This window comes from Martes martes, assembly GCF_963455335.1.
Source record: "Martes martes genome assembly, chromosome: 4".
NCBI classification, from domain to species: domain Eukaryota; kingdom Metazoa; phylum Chordata; class Mammalia; order Carnivora; family Mustelidae; genus Martes; species Martes martes.
The window spans coordinates 183,183,156-183,200,460 of NC_137891.1; the positions used below are offsets into that span (position 1 = coordinate 183,183,156).

General features: G+C 60.4%; 1 protein-coding gene across 1 annotated transcript in view; it reads right to left on the reverse strand.

The window, feature by feature from the left end:
• Positions 1 to 257: 257 nt before the first annotated feature.
• Positions 258 to 17,305, reverse strand: part of DISP3 (dispatched RND transporter family member 3) — a gene marked incomplete at both ends in the record, with an annotated part of 28,811 nt that continues 11,763 nt past the window's right edge. Inside the window, 16 exons of the mRNA XM_080802108.1 lie at positions 258 to 620; positions 1,245 to 1,411; positions 1,893 to 2,006; positions 2,559 to 2,718; positions 4,663 to 4,808; positions 5,389 to 5,515; positions 6,516 to 6,688; positions 6,766 to 6,896; positions 8,773 to 8,957; positions 10,059 to 10,195; positions 11,017 to 11,130; positions 13,194 to 13,355; positions 14,172 to 14,333; positions 14,529 to 14,677; positions 15,605 to 15,744; positions 17,005 to 17,165. Coding sequence (XP_080658234.1) covers positions 258 to 620; positions 1,245 to 1,411; positions 1,893 to 2,006; positions 2,559 to 2,718; positions 4,663 to 4,808; positions 5,389 to 5,515; positions 6,516 to 6,688; positions 6,766 to 6,896; positions 8,773 to 8,957; positions 10,059 to 10,195; positions 11,017 to 11,130; positions 13,194 to 13,355; positions 14,172 to 14,333; positions 14,529 to 14,677; positions 15,605 to 15,744; positions 17,005 to 17,165 — 2,591 coding nt within the window. The remainder of the gene's footprint in view (positions 621 to 1,244; positions 1,412 to 1,892; positions 2,007 to 2,558; positions 2,719 to 4,662; positions 4,809 to 5,388; positions 5,516 to 6,515; positions 6,689 to 6,765; positions 6,897 to 8,772; positions 8,958 to 10,058; positions 10,196 to 11,016; positions 11,131 to 13,193; positions 13,356 to 14,171; positions 14,334 to 14,528; positions 14,678 to 15,604; positions 15,745 to 17,004; positions 17,166 to 17,305) is intronic.

Here is a 17,305-nt window from a genome sequence, read left to right on the forward strand (position 1 = left end):
CTGGCCGCCCAGCAGAAGGGGGGTGGTGGCTGGCTTCCCACCCAGCTCTGGCTGGGTGCCGTCATGAAGGCAGTGCGGGCCACGCGGGCAGGCGTCCACTCCCACACTGAGCGATGGGGTGCCTTTCCCGGCCCAGGCCTGGGAACAGAACTAGTTAGAGCTGAGCCGGGAAATAATGCGCCTCTGGGGTCAGAACAAGTACCTCGTCCCACACCCGCTGGACAAAAGGTGCGCTGGTCAGGACCCAAGTGCCAGGGCTATAGGGAGGCCCCGGTGGGCAGGGGAATCTTATAGCCGCTCCGGAGGAGCACGAGGCAGGCAGCCAGCCCCAAGGCCCCTGCCAGGAGCACGGCGCCCAGGGCTTTGAGGAAGGAAGTCCTGGTCCGGGTGAAGGAGCCGGGTGCCATGATGCCGAGCAGGGCCGTGCTGACCGTGAGCGTGTAGAGGATGGACACACCCGTGTTGAGTGCGACGATCTTGCCGAACTTGGCAAATGGGGCGATGATGCAGAAGAAGAGGGGCACCGTGGCGATGACCGTGGTGAGGGCGCTGGACACGATGGCCACTCCCACGTGCCGCACAGCCTCTAGGGTCCGCCACTGGCGCTGCGAGTGGGCGTCCTGGGTGCAAAGTGAGGGCAAAGACTGGGGCCAGGGACCCGACTTGCCAGGGGGATCCCTCCCTGCTTGGGGCCAGCCTGTTTCTGGACGGCCCCAACTTGCTTCCAGAGATGGGGCCAGGGACGGCACCTGCTCCCCAGACTTGGTGGGAAGGTGACCTGGTTTCCTGACGAGGGGCAGGCGCTTAGCGGTTGCTGGGACAACCGGGCTGCTGCTGGTTTGCGTAGTAGGTCCTCAGAAACGGCCCTGAGGGGAACGGATTTCTTTCTTTTGACCAAAAGCAGCTAAAAACATAACTGACTTAATGTATGTATTTATGAACATTTCCACACCACCACAACTCCAAATTAGGAGAAAACAAAGCACTTGACAAGACCCGGAGCTGGTGCTGAGTAGATGAGCGCGTTCTCACTAAGCCACAGACGTGTGGGGGGTGGTGGGTGGCTTCAGAGTCACGACTAGAATGGGCCACCCCGGTCCCCAGGCTGGAGAAGGAGACTTGGACTCGGGGAAGAAGGGAGGGCCCTTATGCTATTAGCGGAACAGGCTGGTTGGGAGTTGGGCATCAGAGGCGTCCAGCTGGCCTCGGGGGATGCCCTGGGGTCGGGCGGGCAGGGCGCTCACCTCAGCCTGGTGTGGGGGCAAGTTCTCTCCGGCCAGCAAGTAGCCCTCCACCAGATGGACGCAGTAGTCCACGGACGAGCCGACAAGGATGGACAGGGAGATGGCTTCCACGGCCCCCATCTCCCAGCCGCTCCAGTACATGATGGTCACCACGAGGCAGACGATGCCTGCAGGGGGCAGGGGACGGTGGGCAGGCGGCTTGGACCCAGCCTTACCCACTCAGTCTAGAGGGGCAGTGGGTGGACTCAGAAGGCCCCTGGGGAAGGGGGCGGAGCCTAGAGTGGAGCCCCCACCCCTGGTGACAGGAGGGACCAGGAGGGCCAGGGTCAGAGAGAAGTGGGGGTTCTGGGGGAGGGGCAGGTACAGCAACAGGTCACTGGGCCAGGAGCTACCGCCTGGCGACATCTGGGTCCCTGCCGGGAGCACACAGGCTGGTGGGGCACAGTCCTGGGAGCGACCATCACAGGGCGTCTTTCTGCTGGGAGTGGGTGTGGGGGTGGCTGGGAAACCTTCAATAAGGACATGTGACAGTTAAGGATGGAGAGGAACCTGCTGGCCTGAGGCCACCTTCGGGACTCCTGCCCACTCCTGGCCCCAAGAGCCTGACGCCTGCCTATCAGCCCCCTCCCATCCCCCCGGCCCACATACCCAGGATGCTCAGGAGCACGGGCAGCAGGAGGAGCACGTGGGTGGTGAACACGGCCACTGCGGCCACGCAGATGAGCAAGGACAGGGCCAGGCCGTACAGGGCGCTCTGCACCCCTGGAAGGCCAGAGAAGAGGGTCCTCAGCTGGGCTTCATGGGGGGTACCTATAACTACCCCCCACAGCCCCTCCATGGTTCAGAGGTTACTGGGGTCCTGGAGATGGCCACCGTCATAGCTGGCCATGTCACCCTGGGTAAGCCACAGGACCTCCCTGAGCCTCATCTGTAACACCGAGCGACAGGAGTACCCACCCCACAGGCCTCCTCTGGGGTTTAAAGAACACGGTCAGGCCCTTGGCACAGGGTGTGGTGCCGGGAAGGGACCAGACAGCTGCCACAATGGTGATCATTGTCACTGTTCAGGTGACCAAAGTTAGGAGAAAAGAATGGGGCTAGGTGCCCCTGAGCAGGAGACCCACGCTCCAGCCTCTGGTGCTCCTGGCCACTGGGCCAGTCCAGTTGCCCCGGGGCTCTTGGCCAGGCTGGAGAAGATGACAAGTGGGCAATTCAGACAGGCCACACCCTGCCCTCCCTGCCCCAGGTAACCTGGTACCATCCGCCGCTTCAGACCCGGGGAGTTAGGGGGCGAGGGGCTGGGCTGCCGCTTGCCTATGATCTCCATGAAGATCTGTTTCCAGTGCTCACACGTCTGGAAGCCTCGGCGCAGGGCTGAGCCCTCGGGGAAGGTCTGCAGCTGCTGCTGCAGGAAGCTCTCCCAGCGCAGGTAGTCCGAGTACGTCTGGAAGGAGGACTTGCCCTTGTACGTGGTCTGTGGGGCACATGAGCCAGTGAGATGGGTAGGGGGCAGTGTCCACTCACGCTTCCCAGGTGATGGCTGGTCCGCCCTGTGGCAGGTGCAGCCGGTCCTTGGGCACCTGCACACGGAGAGTGCCCCAGTCCGGGATTACCTCCCACCCGCCTCTGGGGGCATGTGTGAGCCTTACAAGGGCAGCAAGTTCTGATGTCACCAAAGTCCCCGTCCCTTCCCAACAGAACCAGTGGCAGCTCCCAGAGCCCCCAAGCTCTCACGCCCCAGCCTGTGCACGCACTGTTCCCTCTGCCCGCACAGCCAACTCCCAACATCCTTCTAGCCTCTCACGGGCTCTGTCTCCTCCAGGAAACCTTCTTGGAAGCCCTGACACGGGCCTCTGCTGGGCTCTGCCAGGCCTCGGTGCTTCCCCATCAGAGCTGTTGTCACTGCCCAGCACCCTGCCCGTCTCCAGCCCCGAGCTCCGCAGAGCTGTTCCTCGGGAGGACGGGCACTCAGCCTGCTCTGGGACCTTCGCACGCTCCCACACCCACTTCTGCTCTCCCCGAGCACACCACGTTAAGGTGTGTCCATGCACATGCGTGTCTCTGAGCGTTGGTGGGGTCTGCTTGGAAGCAACACTGGGTGGTGTGGCCACGCCCGAGAGGGGGGTCTGTCCTCTCTCAAACTGTCTCGGGCCTCAGCCTCTGGAAGGCAGAGGATTCTGACCCAGGCCAGACCTGGGTGAACTTGGGGACCGTGATGCTGAACGAGATGAGCCAGACACAGGAAGACCAGTGCTGTCGATTCCGGTTACCTCGGGGGCCCCGAGAAGCCAGGTTCCCAGAGACACTTAGTAGAACAGTGGGTGCGAGGGCTGGGGGAGGGGCGGGAGGGAGCTGGTGTCTCTCGGGACGGAATTCCAGAGGCGGATGGTGGGACTCATCGCATCACAGTGTAAATATCCTAAGCGTTACTGAACCATCCTTCCAAAATGGTTAAAATGGTCAATTTTGCGATGCATATTTTACCACAATTAAAAAAAAACTGCCTGCGGCTTTGAAGTGGTGTCTACATCCGCCTGGGGCTCCCTTGGAGGAGGACGGGGAGGGGCTCTGGGGCCTTGTGACTCTGTGTGGCGAGTGGCAGATGGCGGGAAGGAAAGCAGGGCCCTGGGCCAGAGCACGAGGCCTGGTTTTCATTCCCTGCGTCTCTGGGTGACAGCCCTGCTGCTTCCCGGGGCTGCCAGACAACGGGCAGGGACATGCCATCCAGTGCTTCAGAGGAGACCCTGGAGGCCGGTGGGGAGCCGTGAGTGGCTCAAGGAGACACAGAGCGCTCCAGCATCAGAGCTGGGACTGGATGCACACGGGTCTCAGCACACGGGTCTCAGCACACGGGCGGCAGCGGCAGGCCCGGCAAGCCTCTGAAGCCAAGCGCCACGGCCATGGGGCCTGCAGAGGCCCAGCTCAGGCGTGCTGGCGTGTGTGTGTGTGTGCGCGCACACACGCGTGCACGCACGAGTGCGCATGCGTGTGCATGTGGGCCTCCCTCCTTGGGCAGAGTCCAGGCAGTGTCAGGATGAGGGAGGAGGCAGTAAGAGGTGTGGATGGCTGGTCCCCTGGCTTCCAAGCTCTCTTGAAGGCGGCCCAGCACCCAGGACTGTGGCCTAGAGCCCAGCGTCCCAGAGCAGCAGAGGGGAGTGTCCTCAACTTTGGCCGGTGGGGCTCCCCACCCCAGAGGCGACAAAGCGACACAGGCCCTGGCGTGGTGGGAACAGCGTGCACAGTAGAAAGGGCAGCGCCCTGCGGTCAGACGGCTGACTTCACACTCGATGTTGACACCCATAACCATGTGAGCCAGGGGGAGTCACTTCAGCTCTCTGGGCTGCAGTATCCCCCCCTCTATAAAGCCGCCTCTCAGATCTGGGCCGGGTACTGCGAGGCGAGGTCGTGGGGAGCTCACCGACTCGAAGGCCATGGAGATCCACTGTACCCGGCCCTCCTTGACGCCTACCGCCCCATGAGACAGCTGCCCGGGGAGCAGGTTGGGCTCGGGCAGCTCCTTGCACTCAGGATGCAGCATCTGCAGGAAGGACGAGGTGCTGTAGCCTGTACGGAGAACGGGAGGGGAGAGAGGCGGTGGGGCTGGGGACCTTGGGAGCCCGGCCCTTCCCCTCCCCGCCCCGTCCCACCCAGGGCATGTATGCACCTGCTGGGCGGGCATGCAGGAGGGCCCCTGCCCTCCCCCCAACTCCCCAGCCTTAACATGTGTCTGTCACTAGGGGCAGTGGGCGGTTAGGTGACTTACAACAGTCATTTGCTGCTGGGGTGGAAAAGGACACCTTGGGTTTCCTTCAGCAGAGCCCTGGCATGACCTCACCCGGGTTAGTGGCATCCACCCCAGCCCTGGCTCCCGAGTTGGGAAAAGTCACTCTGGCAGGTGTGCCCACACACCCACGGCACACATCCCACACACTCATGTACCTCCACACCAATCTATGTCTGGGCACGATTTGGTTCTAGAAGTCTCACCTCCCCCCCTCGCCCCAGTGGGGACACAAACTCAAGCACAGACGTGTGTCTGCCGGACTCCTGCCAGGCATGGAGGTCCCCGTGGCTGTCCACCCTGGGAGTGGCAGCACGGCCTCCCCAGTGTGTCCTCCCTCTGGCAAATGGCTCTCCCACACACCTGAGGGCAGACACTGGGCCCCGCCTGGCTTCACCAGCTCTGAGTTCCCCGCGATGGCCTTGCAGAGGCGACACAGGTGCCCAATTTCTTTGAAGAGATCAAAGCTGCTGTCATAGACGACACTGCCCTTTCCCAAGGAGACACAAGTGGGCACGGGCCGCTCAATGAGTTGGGAACTCGGTCCTGAGCCCCACCCCAGGGGAAGAACCTCCCCAGCCCCTGGCCACCGTCACAGACATCAGGCTGGAGTCTCTGCATGGTTGCCTGAGCCCCCTGCCCGAGACTGCTCTGTCCTGCTCCAACCAGCACCTTCTGCTCCCGGCACTGCCCACCCTGCACGTGCCCCTAGGCTCAGCCCTGCTTTGACTCACAAGCTCTTACCCTAGGCCTCCTCCTGTCTCTCCTGGCTCTGCACAGCCAAATCTCCATCCTCCCTCAATGGCTTTGTGTCCTCCCCGCCTCCCCACCCTCCTCTGAACACCTGGGGGACTCGCGGTCGGGATCTGGACTATCCCGGCTCCCAAACTACTTCGGGTCTGAAATCCTGTATATCCAGCCAGACTGACTTCTCAAGGCAGGAGCTCTGACCCTGCCACACCCACGGTCCTTCCCACCACACGCTCAGCACCCGTCCGTGTCACACAGACCCCACGGCTCCAGCAGTTTCTCTCCCTTCCAAAGCCCAAGAGCCCAGCGAGGGGCACAAACATCTACAGGGGGAGGAGCCTACACAGAGGGGAGGGCCCCGCCGTCAGGCACAGAGCAAGGGCTGTGGGTGCAGGGAGCAGCCTCCTGCAGGGAGGGGAGGGCGGGGGGGGGGGTGGGAGAAGGGCAGTTTACACACCTGCATCTCCCTTAGCTCCATTCTAACCCCTCACGGTGAAGGGCAACCAGCTCAGGCCCACAATGTACCCAGATTCCTGGGTGATTCTGAGATCCCGGCCCTGATCGCTCATCAAGAGAAACCCCCCCTAAGGGCCCGTGGTGGTCCTGTCTGGGCCTCAGGAGTAGTCAGAGGAGCAAGAGGGTGTGTGGGGAGCTGGGCCAGTGGCCAGCTAGGCTGGCGTTTGCTTGCACATCTGGTGCGGTCTGGCCCCTTGACATCTGCCCAAAATGGGCCCACGTACCGGGTCTCCGATGACATGGTTGTCCACCTGCCGTGTGCGGTTGATGCCGATAATGCCAAAGACCACGAAGACCATGGCCCCTGTATCCACCAGCGGCCGCACGGCTGGCTTCCCGCAGCCCGTGTTCACGCAAGGGTTGAAGCCGAAGGTGGCCGAGAGGCGGGCCTTGGGCACTGCAGAGGGAGTCACGTCTGTATGCGAAGGCGGGGCCTAGCCTCCCGAGGCCCCACTGCAGCCTCCCCGCATGTACCTTTCTCACTGGGCACATAGAAGAAGCCTTTGGTGGGGCCGTCGGGGCTGGAGCTGAGCAGGCAGCCAGGAGGCGCCGCGCACACGCGCCCGTGGAAAGGAGGCTTGTGGGACTGAGCAAAGTACACTTTCCTGCGGAGGCAAAGGAGCCTGGCTGAGGCTGGGAAGGCCAGGAGGTGCCCAGGAGATGAGGCCAGCACAGCCACGTGTGGCTGTGCACAAGGACAGGAAGAATGCGGGGACAGACTCGGGTGCCCACCCCCCAGCACAAGGATGTAGTCTCAGGTTGGGGGCTGGGATGTGGAGGTCACTCCTGGTCTCGCCCCTGCCAGGGACGCCTGCTCAGCAGCCTCCTGCTCTGTGTGGGTCTCCCCACCCGTGGCAAGAAGGGTGGAGACCAGGAGTTTCCACACCATCCTCCAGGGGGTGTAAGAGTTCACAGAGGGGCCCCAGGCCAGCCTGGCGGTTCCCTGCTCGGAAGCACCCCTGCTTTAATGGGAACAGTAACTGAGCCTCAAGATTTTGCGTGAAGCAAGGGTTCCATGGTTAGCTTGTTCACCGCTGGACCTGACATAGCTCAAGGTCCTTTCTAGAAAGTTCCAAGCTCCTCCAGGCAGTCTGATCCCGTTTGCTATTGTATACATGCAAAGTAAGCCCAGTCCTGGGCTCAGGGGAGGATGGGCAGAGGGCCCCCCACCCCCTAAGCCCAGATACCCTGGGCTGGAAGGGCCCAGTGAGCCCGCTTGGTCACCTCCCTCCCACCTCCATGCCACTGCCCTCTGCCCCAAGGGGCCTCCAGCCTCTGTGGGGGCCCAGTGCCTGGAGGTCAGGCTCGGTCAGATACCAGAGCCCCATATGTCCCCAGGGCAGGGCCCGCGCTATCGCTGTCCAGGCCCAGCACCGCTCCCCCTTCCAGAGAAGAGCACGTGCCAGCATTTGCAACGACACTGCAGTTGACTTGTTAGCTGTTGTCTCCCACTCGCCAGCCTAAGGGCAGGAGCCACATCTGTCGTGTTCACCACCGAAGCCCCAGCACCAGGAGGGTGCCGGCACACACTCGGTGCCCCATGTTTGTTCAGTGAGCCACGAAATACAGTCTCAATGGACACATGAATGTGGGGCCCTGGTCTGAACACAGGTGCCCCCAGATGCTTGGAGCCCCCCGCCCCCCCAGGAACAGAATGCTGTCACCCATTAAGTACTCTGGGGCACCTTCACGTGCCAGGCACTAGGCGGGGCCCGAGTATACAGAAGGTAAATACAACAGTCTCTTCTCCTGTCTCCTTACAGTCTGGCGGGGCGGGGGTGGGGGAGGAGCGGTGAGAGGGGGTGGCATTTATTAAATATTTACTGAATTAATTATATGTAGAGAGTGAATAGTGCCTTGGAGAGGAGGTAGAAAGTGCACACATCCACTCATTCGGCCAGTGTTCACCGAAAACCCCCTGGGTGCCAGGCCCGATGCTGGGGACACAGGGACAGAAACGGTCAAGGAGCCCGCTGCAGGATGCTCCCCAGGAAAGACAGGTTATAAACAGCTCAGAGTGATTCCAGGTGGGGATGGGGGCTGGAAAGGGAGCAGGGGGAAACGCACAGAGAGGGACCGGGCTTGGTTCTTCTGGACAGGGAGGGAGTTCCCGTCAGGGACAGCCTCTCCCAAGAGGGGACCCTGGAGTGGACACCCGAATCCCGGAGAAAAGTCGTCACACCCGAGGAGCTAGGAAAGAGCATTTGAGGCGGAGGGAGCGGCAAGTGCAAAAGGCCTGAGACGGCGCCTGCTACTGCAGGGAGGGGCGGTGCCAGCGAGGCAGGGGACAGACAGGGGAGCAGGTCCCCGGCCCATCCTCTGCGCCGGCGTCCCCCGCACCCCAGCCCCAGGCCGGGAACTAGTTGAGCACACGTGTGCACGTCGACGGGTGCCTAAAGGCACCTAAAGGTGCCTGCTGACATCTCTCGGTGGAGGGGGTGGTCCGGCTGGCGAAAAGGGGCTTATCCGCGAGGCTGTTACCGCGTGTGCTGCTGCTCCTTGGCGGCCGCGTAGAAGCTGAAGTCAAACTTCCAGCCCCGCTTGGCGTCGCAGGCCAAGGTCGTCACCATCCACTTGCGGGAGGGGCTCGCCGGCTGGAGCAGCCCTACTGTAGACATACAAGCGGTGAGCTTCTTGGTGAAGTTACCCAAAGGCGCTCTATACACCTAAGCAGTGGATCGACAGAGACAAGACAGGTGACTCCGGGGGGCTGCCTCGGCCTGGGCCCGGCCTCAGGCTCTGGCCCCTCCCTCCCTCCTGGGCAGCTCCCCCACCCTGTCCCAGCACCCACAGAGGGGCGGGGCAGAGCCCTGGGCAGAGGCTCAGGAGGCCTGGGTTCGAGTGTGAAGATGGCGCACGTCCTTCCTCCCTATCTGAGCCTCGGTCCTTCCCCCAGCGGGGCACCTACTCCGCCCAGGTCCTGAGCCGGGCAGTGAGCGTCCAGCAGTGAGCAAGATGGGCTCGGCCCCTGCCTCCGGGGAGCCCCTAGGCACCATGGCTTTAGGTTCTATGGGGGGCTATGAATGTGCTAGGATGCTAAGACTGGGGATACACGGGCAGGGGAGGAAGAGGGCAAACCGAGAAGTGGGTCAGTGCAGGGCTGTACGGGGTGGGGGGGTGACATTTATGCTGAGGCCTCAACGAGGGGCCTGCCATGCGTTCCGCTGGAAGGAAAGCTTTCTAGGAGTGGGAACGGCAATGCAAAGGCGCAGAGTCAGGAAATGCCCGGACACCTCACCGTCCAGATGGAAACAGAAACCCTGAACAAATGAGTCGACACAGGGCGTAACTTGTCCAAGAAACACAGACGATTCCTGAGAGGGAGAAACTGGAGGCCTGGGGTGGCCCTTAGAGGCTCTTTTCTGGGGTGCTGGAGCAGCTGCCAAAAACAGTCACCTAGCTACCAGCTACCGAGCACTTCCTGTGTCCTACACGCTACCTACCATTACCTCATGTACCTCCAACCCTGGCTGTCATTTATGTACCCCATTTCACAGATGAGGAGACTGAGGCTCAGAGAGATTAAGCGATCTGCCCCAAGACACACAGATTATAGATGGCAGAGCCAGGACTCGAACCCAGGTCTGCCTGGCTTGGAAGCCCGTGCCGCCACCACTCTGTAGGTACCACAGACCTGGCTGGGAGAGGGTCCTCGTCTGCCTCACAGACCCTGCCTCGCCCTCCCGATGTGGCCAGGGTCCACCAGCGTGTCTCTGAGGGCCCCCTCCCCCATACTGGCAGTCCATGTCACCGCAGCCCAGGCTTACCTGGAAGGAGGGCACCTCCCCGTCCCCAGGGGACACGATCTGCCAAGGGGCGGGTAGGCTGGCGTTGAGGGAGAACCTGTACACAGCTGGGTGGCCTTTACTCTTCACCTTGGAGACATACACGGTGCCTGGGGAGTCTGGGAGACAAGTGAAAGATGGTGAAGGGGCAGACAGTCACCTTGCCTGGCTTCCCCGGACCTGGAGCAACCCACTCTATGTTCTGTGGCCCGAGGAGCTGAGCCCTGACTTGGGCTCCTCTCTAAATGCGGGCTCTGTTCCTCTCTACTGGACCAAGCCCATGGCCATGATGGGGGATGCTGGTGGTGGACGTGGGGATGGGATGGTGGGCACGGAGGAAGTGGGAGGTGGTAGTGGTCACCGGGATGGGGTGGCACAGTAGGTGGCCGGATTGATAACGACGTTACAAGTCGTGGGAAGATGTGCTGTCTGGGCTAGGGTAGCTGCCCTGCTGCCTGTGATGGGGGTGGGGGATGAAGGGCAGGGCCAGAGCTACGAATGACAATGGCAGGCAGCGCAGATGGGTGAAGACAGCCATGGGGTGACAAGGATACACAGAACTGCCCCATGGGGGAGCTAATTCCCACACGTGTCCCAGTGTCCCAGCTCTGATGGGGATCTGGGCAGGGATAAGTCACTCTTTGGGGCTCAGGACACTCCTGCCCACCCCCAGACACTCAGGAAGGATCTGGCACACACAGCAAGTCCATGGGACACCAGAGGCCTGGCTGGGGTGGTGTCAGGAGGGGATGCCACTGTTCTGACTGAGGAGAGCTAGTAGGATAGTGCGCGAGGGCCCCAAGTTCACCTCCCAACCCAACCCCATCTCAGTGACCCCAAAGCTCAGACTCTTGTTCTCATCAGGAACACCCTAGTACTAAGGCAGGATCTCCCAAAGCCATCCCCCTCCCCCACCAGCCAGACCACACTCCCCACTGACCCTGTGGGGTGGCCTCAGGCCGGCCGGCCCAGGAAACCCCCGAGCCCCGCTTCTTCTTCTCCAGAGACGTCCGGATGTTGTTCTGCAGGCTGTGGGGCTTCTCCTGGAACAGACCTACCCCCGCGCCTCGTTAGGGACAGCCGGGCCTCCCTGGCTGAGCCCGGCAGGGGAAGGCAGAGACTGAGAGAGCTGGCCACCCTAGGGACACGGGCCTCCGGGCCCTTGGCTGGGAGGACGGGTGACAGGGGTCTGAAAGAAACTGGATGGAACTGGAAAAAAAATTCCAAATATTGAATTTGCAGGAATCTTAAGGCGAAAGGAAGGCACCTGTCAGCTCCATCTGAAGAAAGACACTCTGACACCCTCCCTCCTCATCCTCGCCGCGCCTCAAGTCCCTCCTCTGTCAAATGGGGGTGATGCCGAACCTCCAGAGGGTGGGCGGCAGGACCAAACAGGACACCGCATCTCACGCATTTAGCTCGTGATAGATGCTCCACGGGCGGGAACAAGTAAAAATGGGACGCCATCCACCAGCCGAGATGACAGGAGACTGTCCTGTTTTGCCGCAACAACTGGGGATGAATTTTCTGGTTTCCTTTGTTGTTGTTTCATGAGAGGAATTTTACACCTTCAAAGATGCAATCTTCACAGTAATTCTCGGAGGTCGCTATCATTAACCCCGTATGACAGAGGAGAAAGCCGAGAGGTTCGGGGGGGTTCTGTGACCTGCGGAGGAAGTGACCGGAAGAGCCTCATTTGGATCCTGTCTTGGTGGCCCTGAAAGCCCTTTCTGCCACAACCCCAACAGGCCTCCCGAAGGGCGGTTCAGGGAGCCAAGAGGGCCAAGGGGCTGGGGGCTGGACTTGGGATAGCGTCCCGGCCCTTCTCTGGACAATTCTGGGAGCTTCGGCACCATTCTGGGTTTCACCCAGGTAGGAAACGGGACTGGCTTTTTGACTCTGAGCCCCGAGGGACAGTAGGCGGCCTCCGAGCAGCAGTGGTCGTGGAGTCTAATGCGTACGCACGGGCGGGAGAGGAGCTGGGATGTGGCCGGGGCTGGCTCCAATTTTGGAGGCGCTCCTCAGGCACCTCTCTGAGCTGCAGTCGATTATCGTGCATTTGGCTAATGCCATTACCGAGGGGAAGGCCAGGTTAATGCGAACACCGCCCTAATTAAATGAAGGCAATTACAGCAGTCGGCGGATCTTCTCCTAGGAGCTGGAAGGACAAACCCAGCATCTTCTCATTTGATTCTAACGGACCTGGCAAAGCTGTATGACCTTGCGCCAACCTCCCCTGGCCCCAACCCCAACCTCCGGCTCCCCTCTGTGAAATGAGGGCCTGGGTCAGACGACCTCTAAAGCACGGAGACATCGTCAACTCACCTCCTTGCTCACCCTGACACCCACTCCTCATCACTGTTTCTATGGATTTCACCTCCTCAAAACCTCTTCTCTTGACTCCACGGCCACCGTAAGCATGTTGGCCCCAGGCCCACCGTCTCATGCTCAGATGAGGGCAGCAGCCTCCTGCCTGGTCTCCCAGCCAGCTTCCATCCTCACCGTCCCATCCACATCCACACAGCGCCCAGGAGACTCAGTCTTGGCTCTTCTCTGCCTAAAACCCTCCAGGAGCTCACCTGACAATTAGAATCAAATGCAGACTCCAGTCCTCTAGTCCCTGGCCCGGCCCACCTGCCTTGCCTTAGCTCCTGCGACTGACTCTCTCACACTTGGCCTCAGTCTTGCCCATCTCTGGTGCTTCCCTCTGCCAAGACCTCTTCTCTTCTCTCTCAGCCTGGCTAAGTCTTTCCCTTCCTTCGAGTCTCAGCTTAGACACTGCCTCCTCCAGGAAGCCCTCCGTGATGCTGAGCTCCCCAGGCTCCCCATTCTCCCTCCATCACAGTTACCTACTATTCCAATGCTGGCCCCTAGCAGGCAAATGGACTCCCGGAGCTCAGGAAGCCTGTCCGGCCCACAACAGTTTCCCCAGCACCCGGTAAATACCTGTTTCAAGAAATGGGGAAACACTGAGGCTCAGACGTGAAATGATTTGCTGAGGTCACACAGTGACGGGAGCCTGGACCTTGCATCTTACAGGCTGACAGTCTTTGAGACCTGAACTCCAAAGAGAGCAGGGAGCCGGGGCGGGGGGGGACACCCCGACTGAACTCTCACCTGAGCAGGTGATGCAGGATATGCCCTCGGCACTCAGGTTGTACTTGAGGTCCAGCAGCACCTGGATGTTGGTGTCTGGCCGGAAGAGCAGGGGGGCCCGGCTGGCAGGGCGGAGTCGGCTGACGAAGACCAGGGACAGGATGAGGACGGAGATGAAGAGCCCTGCGAGGAGAGGAGGCATGCTAGGCGGGGCCGGGGGCTGGGGAGGCCTTCACAGCCCTGGGGAAGAGCTGCTCCCTTTATGGGGGAGCAGTGTGGGCGGCAGGATCCCCAGGGAGTTGGCAGAGGTGTGGCACGGCAGCCTGCGGGTGAAGCTGGTCAGGGACTGGTCCTCTGGGGGTCGGGGCTGGATGTTATTTGTGTCACTTGGGGAGGCAGACAAGAGGCTGCAAGGTTGCACTCTTGGGCAAGACAGTACCTAACAGTTTCTAAAGAGCCCACGTGTCCGCTTGATTATACATAGCCCTAAACACAGTCCGTGATTAGAATAATAACAGCACTGAGCCTTTATTGAGCACTTACTGCATGCCACACCCTGGGCCGAGTTCTTTCCTTGCACCGTGGTTTGCCCTCCTTCTGCCCTAGTAGATAGATACTATTCTTATCCTCAGGAACAGGTGAGGAAACTGAGGCTCAGACTGACTGACATACTGCAGGTTACCCAGCCAGTACATGGTAGAATTAGGATTCCAACCTGGCCAAGCTGGTCTGACTCCAGAGCCCAAGAATCAAGTGCTCTGCTCTACAGCCCGGTGTGAGGACTGGCACACAGCAGGCGCTCCATCAGCAACAATTATGGGGAACCAGCTCCATTCTAGACAGGAAGGGGAGATTCGAGACGCCAACCAAGGGTCATTTGCAGGAGGGGTGCTGGACTCCCACGGCCAATGTGTCCTTTGGGGGAGTCTGTCCCCCGTGCCTTAGGCACTGGGGAAAAGCTGCAAGTCAGAGGGAAAGGAGGGCAGAGACCGCACTTACCCACGATCACCCAGCGGCTCTTGACAGCGGACCACAGGGCCCAGTGGTGCAGCAGCTCCTGCAGCTGGGCAATGAGCTGGCCGCGGCTGCCCTGGTCGGGGGCTGGCTGGAGGCTCTCGGGGGGCACAGACACCAGGGACACGTCTCCCAGCTCCAGCGACACTGCCAGGACAGAGCAGCAGCCCATCAGAGGTCAAAGGCCATCCTGGTCCCCATCCTCTCTAGGGAAGCCCAAATGCTTGATGAGGGTGCCCGAAGACCGTGAGCACCAGCCTGTCCTCATCAAAAGTGACCTCCCTGACAGAGGCAGGCTCGGCTCTCGCCAGGGTCAGTTGGGCAGGTTGGGGCCACACTCACCTGGCTCCTCTTCAACATTCAGCAAGGGAATGTCATCATCAAGGTAGGGCATGGGGCCCTGGGCAGGGCTGTCCCCAGCCCGCTGCGGGGCGGCGAACACGTCCCCAGGAAAGTGCAGGGAGCTCTTGCGGCCACACTTCTGGTGGCAGCTGTGGAGACAGTGGGGGAGTGGGTTGAGCCCCGAGGGCCCCAGGTGTGCAGGGCAGGTGGGCAAGGCCCCAGCTACCATATTGAGCCCCAATATGTTGCTGTGGACGTCTCCTGGGGGACATTCAGCACGGACTCCCAGGGGCCCATTGCCTGATTTCTTCCTGGGTCCATCTCCCACCCCCTTCATCCAGACCTCTGGTGCCACCACACTTCCTCTAGGGAGACAAAGGGTGACGGCAGCCATGACCCAGGGAGAGGGTCTCCTGCCCTGGTGTGGCCCGCCCCAAGCCCAGAACCCCTGTCATTCCTAGTACCCAAGCCCAGCCATCCACCCAGGCCCGACTCCATGTGGCCTCCCACCCTCCCTCCTTTCCTCTCCTACCTTCCCAGATCACTCAGCCCGCAAGACCCCAACACTTCAACTTCTGGCAGCAACTGGGGGCCCACCCATCCAACTTTGCACACAGTTCACTATGTCTAAGTATGTTTACTCCACCAAGGCGAGAACGCAAGAAGCATTTAACATGGAGGCTGGCGTGGGGGCCGATCAGACCACCGGGTTGAAATCTTGCCTCTGCTGCCTACTGTCGCCCACCCTCCCCCAGCCCTTGCTTTCTCATCAGTAAACAGGGAGAAACAAGGGAACCTAGCTCCAAGGGTCCTGGGGGGAATAAGGTCTTGTATAAAAGCACTTTGCCCACTTCCTGGCATGGAGTAGGGGTGTTCCCAAATGGTAACTACCTGGCAGGATCCTCTTCTCCCTCCTCGTACCTGCACGAGTGCCCAGCAGAGAACTGGGCACACAGAAGGTGATCCATAAAGGATCAGAAAGCTCTTAGAAGGGGGGGTGCTGAGGTTCCCGGAGGGCCTGTTATGGACATTCAGTGGGAGGAGGGCACGGCCCCTCCAGCTCTACGGCCGCTCACCTGGTCTGGCAGGCGTTCTCCAGTGGTGCCATGTAAAGGCTCCAGATGCCCAGGGCGGCCGGCATGGTGAACAGCACAGCCAACCAGCAGCAGGACACAATGAGAGACATGAACAGGCCAAAGTCATGGACAGCTGGGATCTGGCAATGGAGACGTACAGGTGGGCTGTGAGGCTGCTTGAGTCCAGCATCCAGGGAGCCTGCATTCCTGCAGCCAAAGGCACTCAGGACCCCAGACCACTCCCAGAATGCGCGGTGGGGGGAGTGAGGGGGCCGAGGCTGCCAGGAGGGCCTCGGAAGGCAAGGGACTGGTGGGAGCTCAGGTCCACACTGCGCCGCGCTGCCCACAGCAGTGTCTGGCATAGAGTAAGCACTCGCTAACAGTTGCTACCCAAGGGACTGGGGCTCAGAGGAAGACAGCCTGTTAGAGCAGGCCCCATGTGAGTGAGGGAAAGGGAGAGAGTGCTCACAGGTGTTCCTGGGGCTGCGGAGCAATGGGGTGTCCCAGGGACACACACAGGGATGTGGCAGTCAGAGGAAAACTAACCAGCAGCATGCAAGCCTTTGCTGCTTGTGAAAAACTTGGACAACCAGCTCGTTTCAGCCCCTGAATAATCCACAGAGGAGGTGAGTGAGGCCTGGAGGTCCTAAGGTCACACAGCCAGTCACAAAAGGGACCTGGAACCCAGCTCTGCCTTTTTTAGGACACAGTTCTCCAGCAAGGCCTAGATACTCCCAAAGCATCTAGTGGTTTCTAGATGGGATATTTGGCCGAGGTCCTTAAATGTTTTGAAGGTTCAGGTGGGCTCACTGCTTTTTGGGTTCTGTCAGCGCCAAGGACCTGGCCCAAATTCAGGTAACTCAGATCCTTCTCCTGAGCCCAACTCAGGGGCCTGAAGGAGCATGGGACCAATGAGAGGGACATCAATGAGAAGGATGACAATGTAGGGTAAAGCTGCTGGGTGGGAAGAGCTCTCGGGACTGGGGGTCCGTGGACTTGGTCACGCTCACCACTGACCAGCTCTGTGACATTGAGGAAGTCACGTTACCTCTCTGGGCCTCAGTTTCAGTATTAGGAAAAAAGGGATGTAATTGTACCTTTCTCATATATCTTAAAAACTCAATGTGGAAGAGCTCTGCAAATTGCCACATACCCTTCAGGGCAGAGGTTGGATTACTATTAATGAGCATTAATAATAAATACTATTTGTATTTTTGTAATTTCTCCATTTGTTAATTTCTGGCAATGGCAACCAGGAGCAGGAATGGAGTCTAGGGACATGGCAGGAGCCTCGAGGCCAAGGCTGTGTGGCTGCAAGAGAAGGGGTTAGTGGGAGGAGCGAGTCCGGGGTCTATGGGCATAAGGGGGAGGCTGGGCCTGGGACAAAGGCCATCTCTCACCTGGGAGAAAACATTAGCTGCGTAGGCAGCGGCCGTGGTCAGGGAGGTGAAGAACGTGGCCTTGCCAGCCGTCTGGATAGTGTGGATCATCCGTAGCTGTGGGTCCTCCAGGTGGCTGGCCTGGCGGTAGGTGTTGACGAACACAAAGACATCGTCCACACCTACGGGCGGGAGCCCCAGGCCAGCAGGGGCGAACTCAGGATCACGTTGCTCTCTCCAGAATCAGACCCACGCTGGGCCTGCACCAACCCTGAGTGGCCCCCCGAAAGGTCAGGCTCCCAGGGAGTCCTACTTCTCAGCC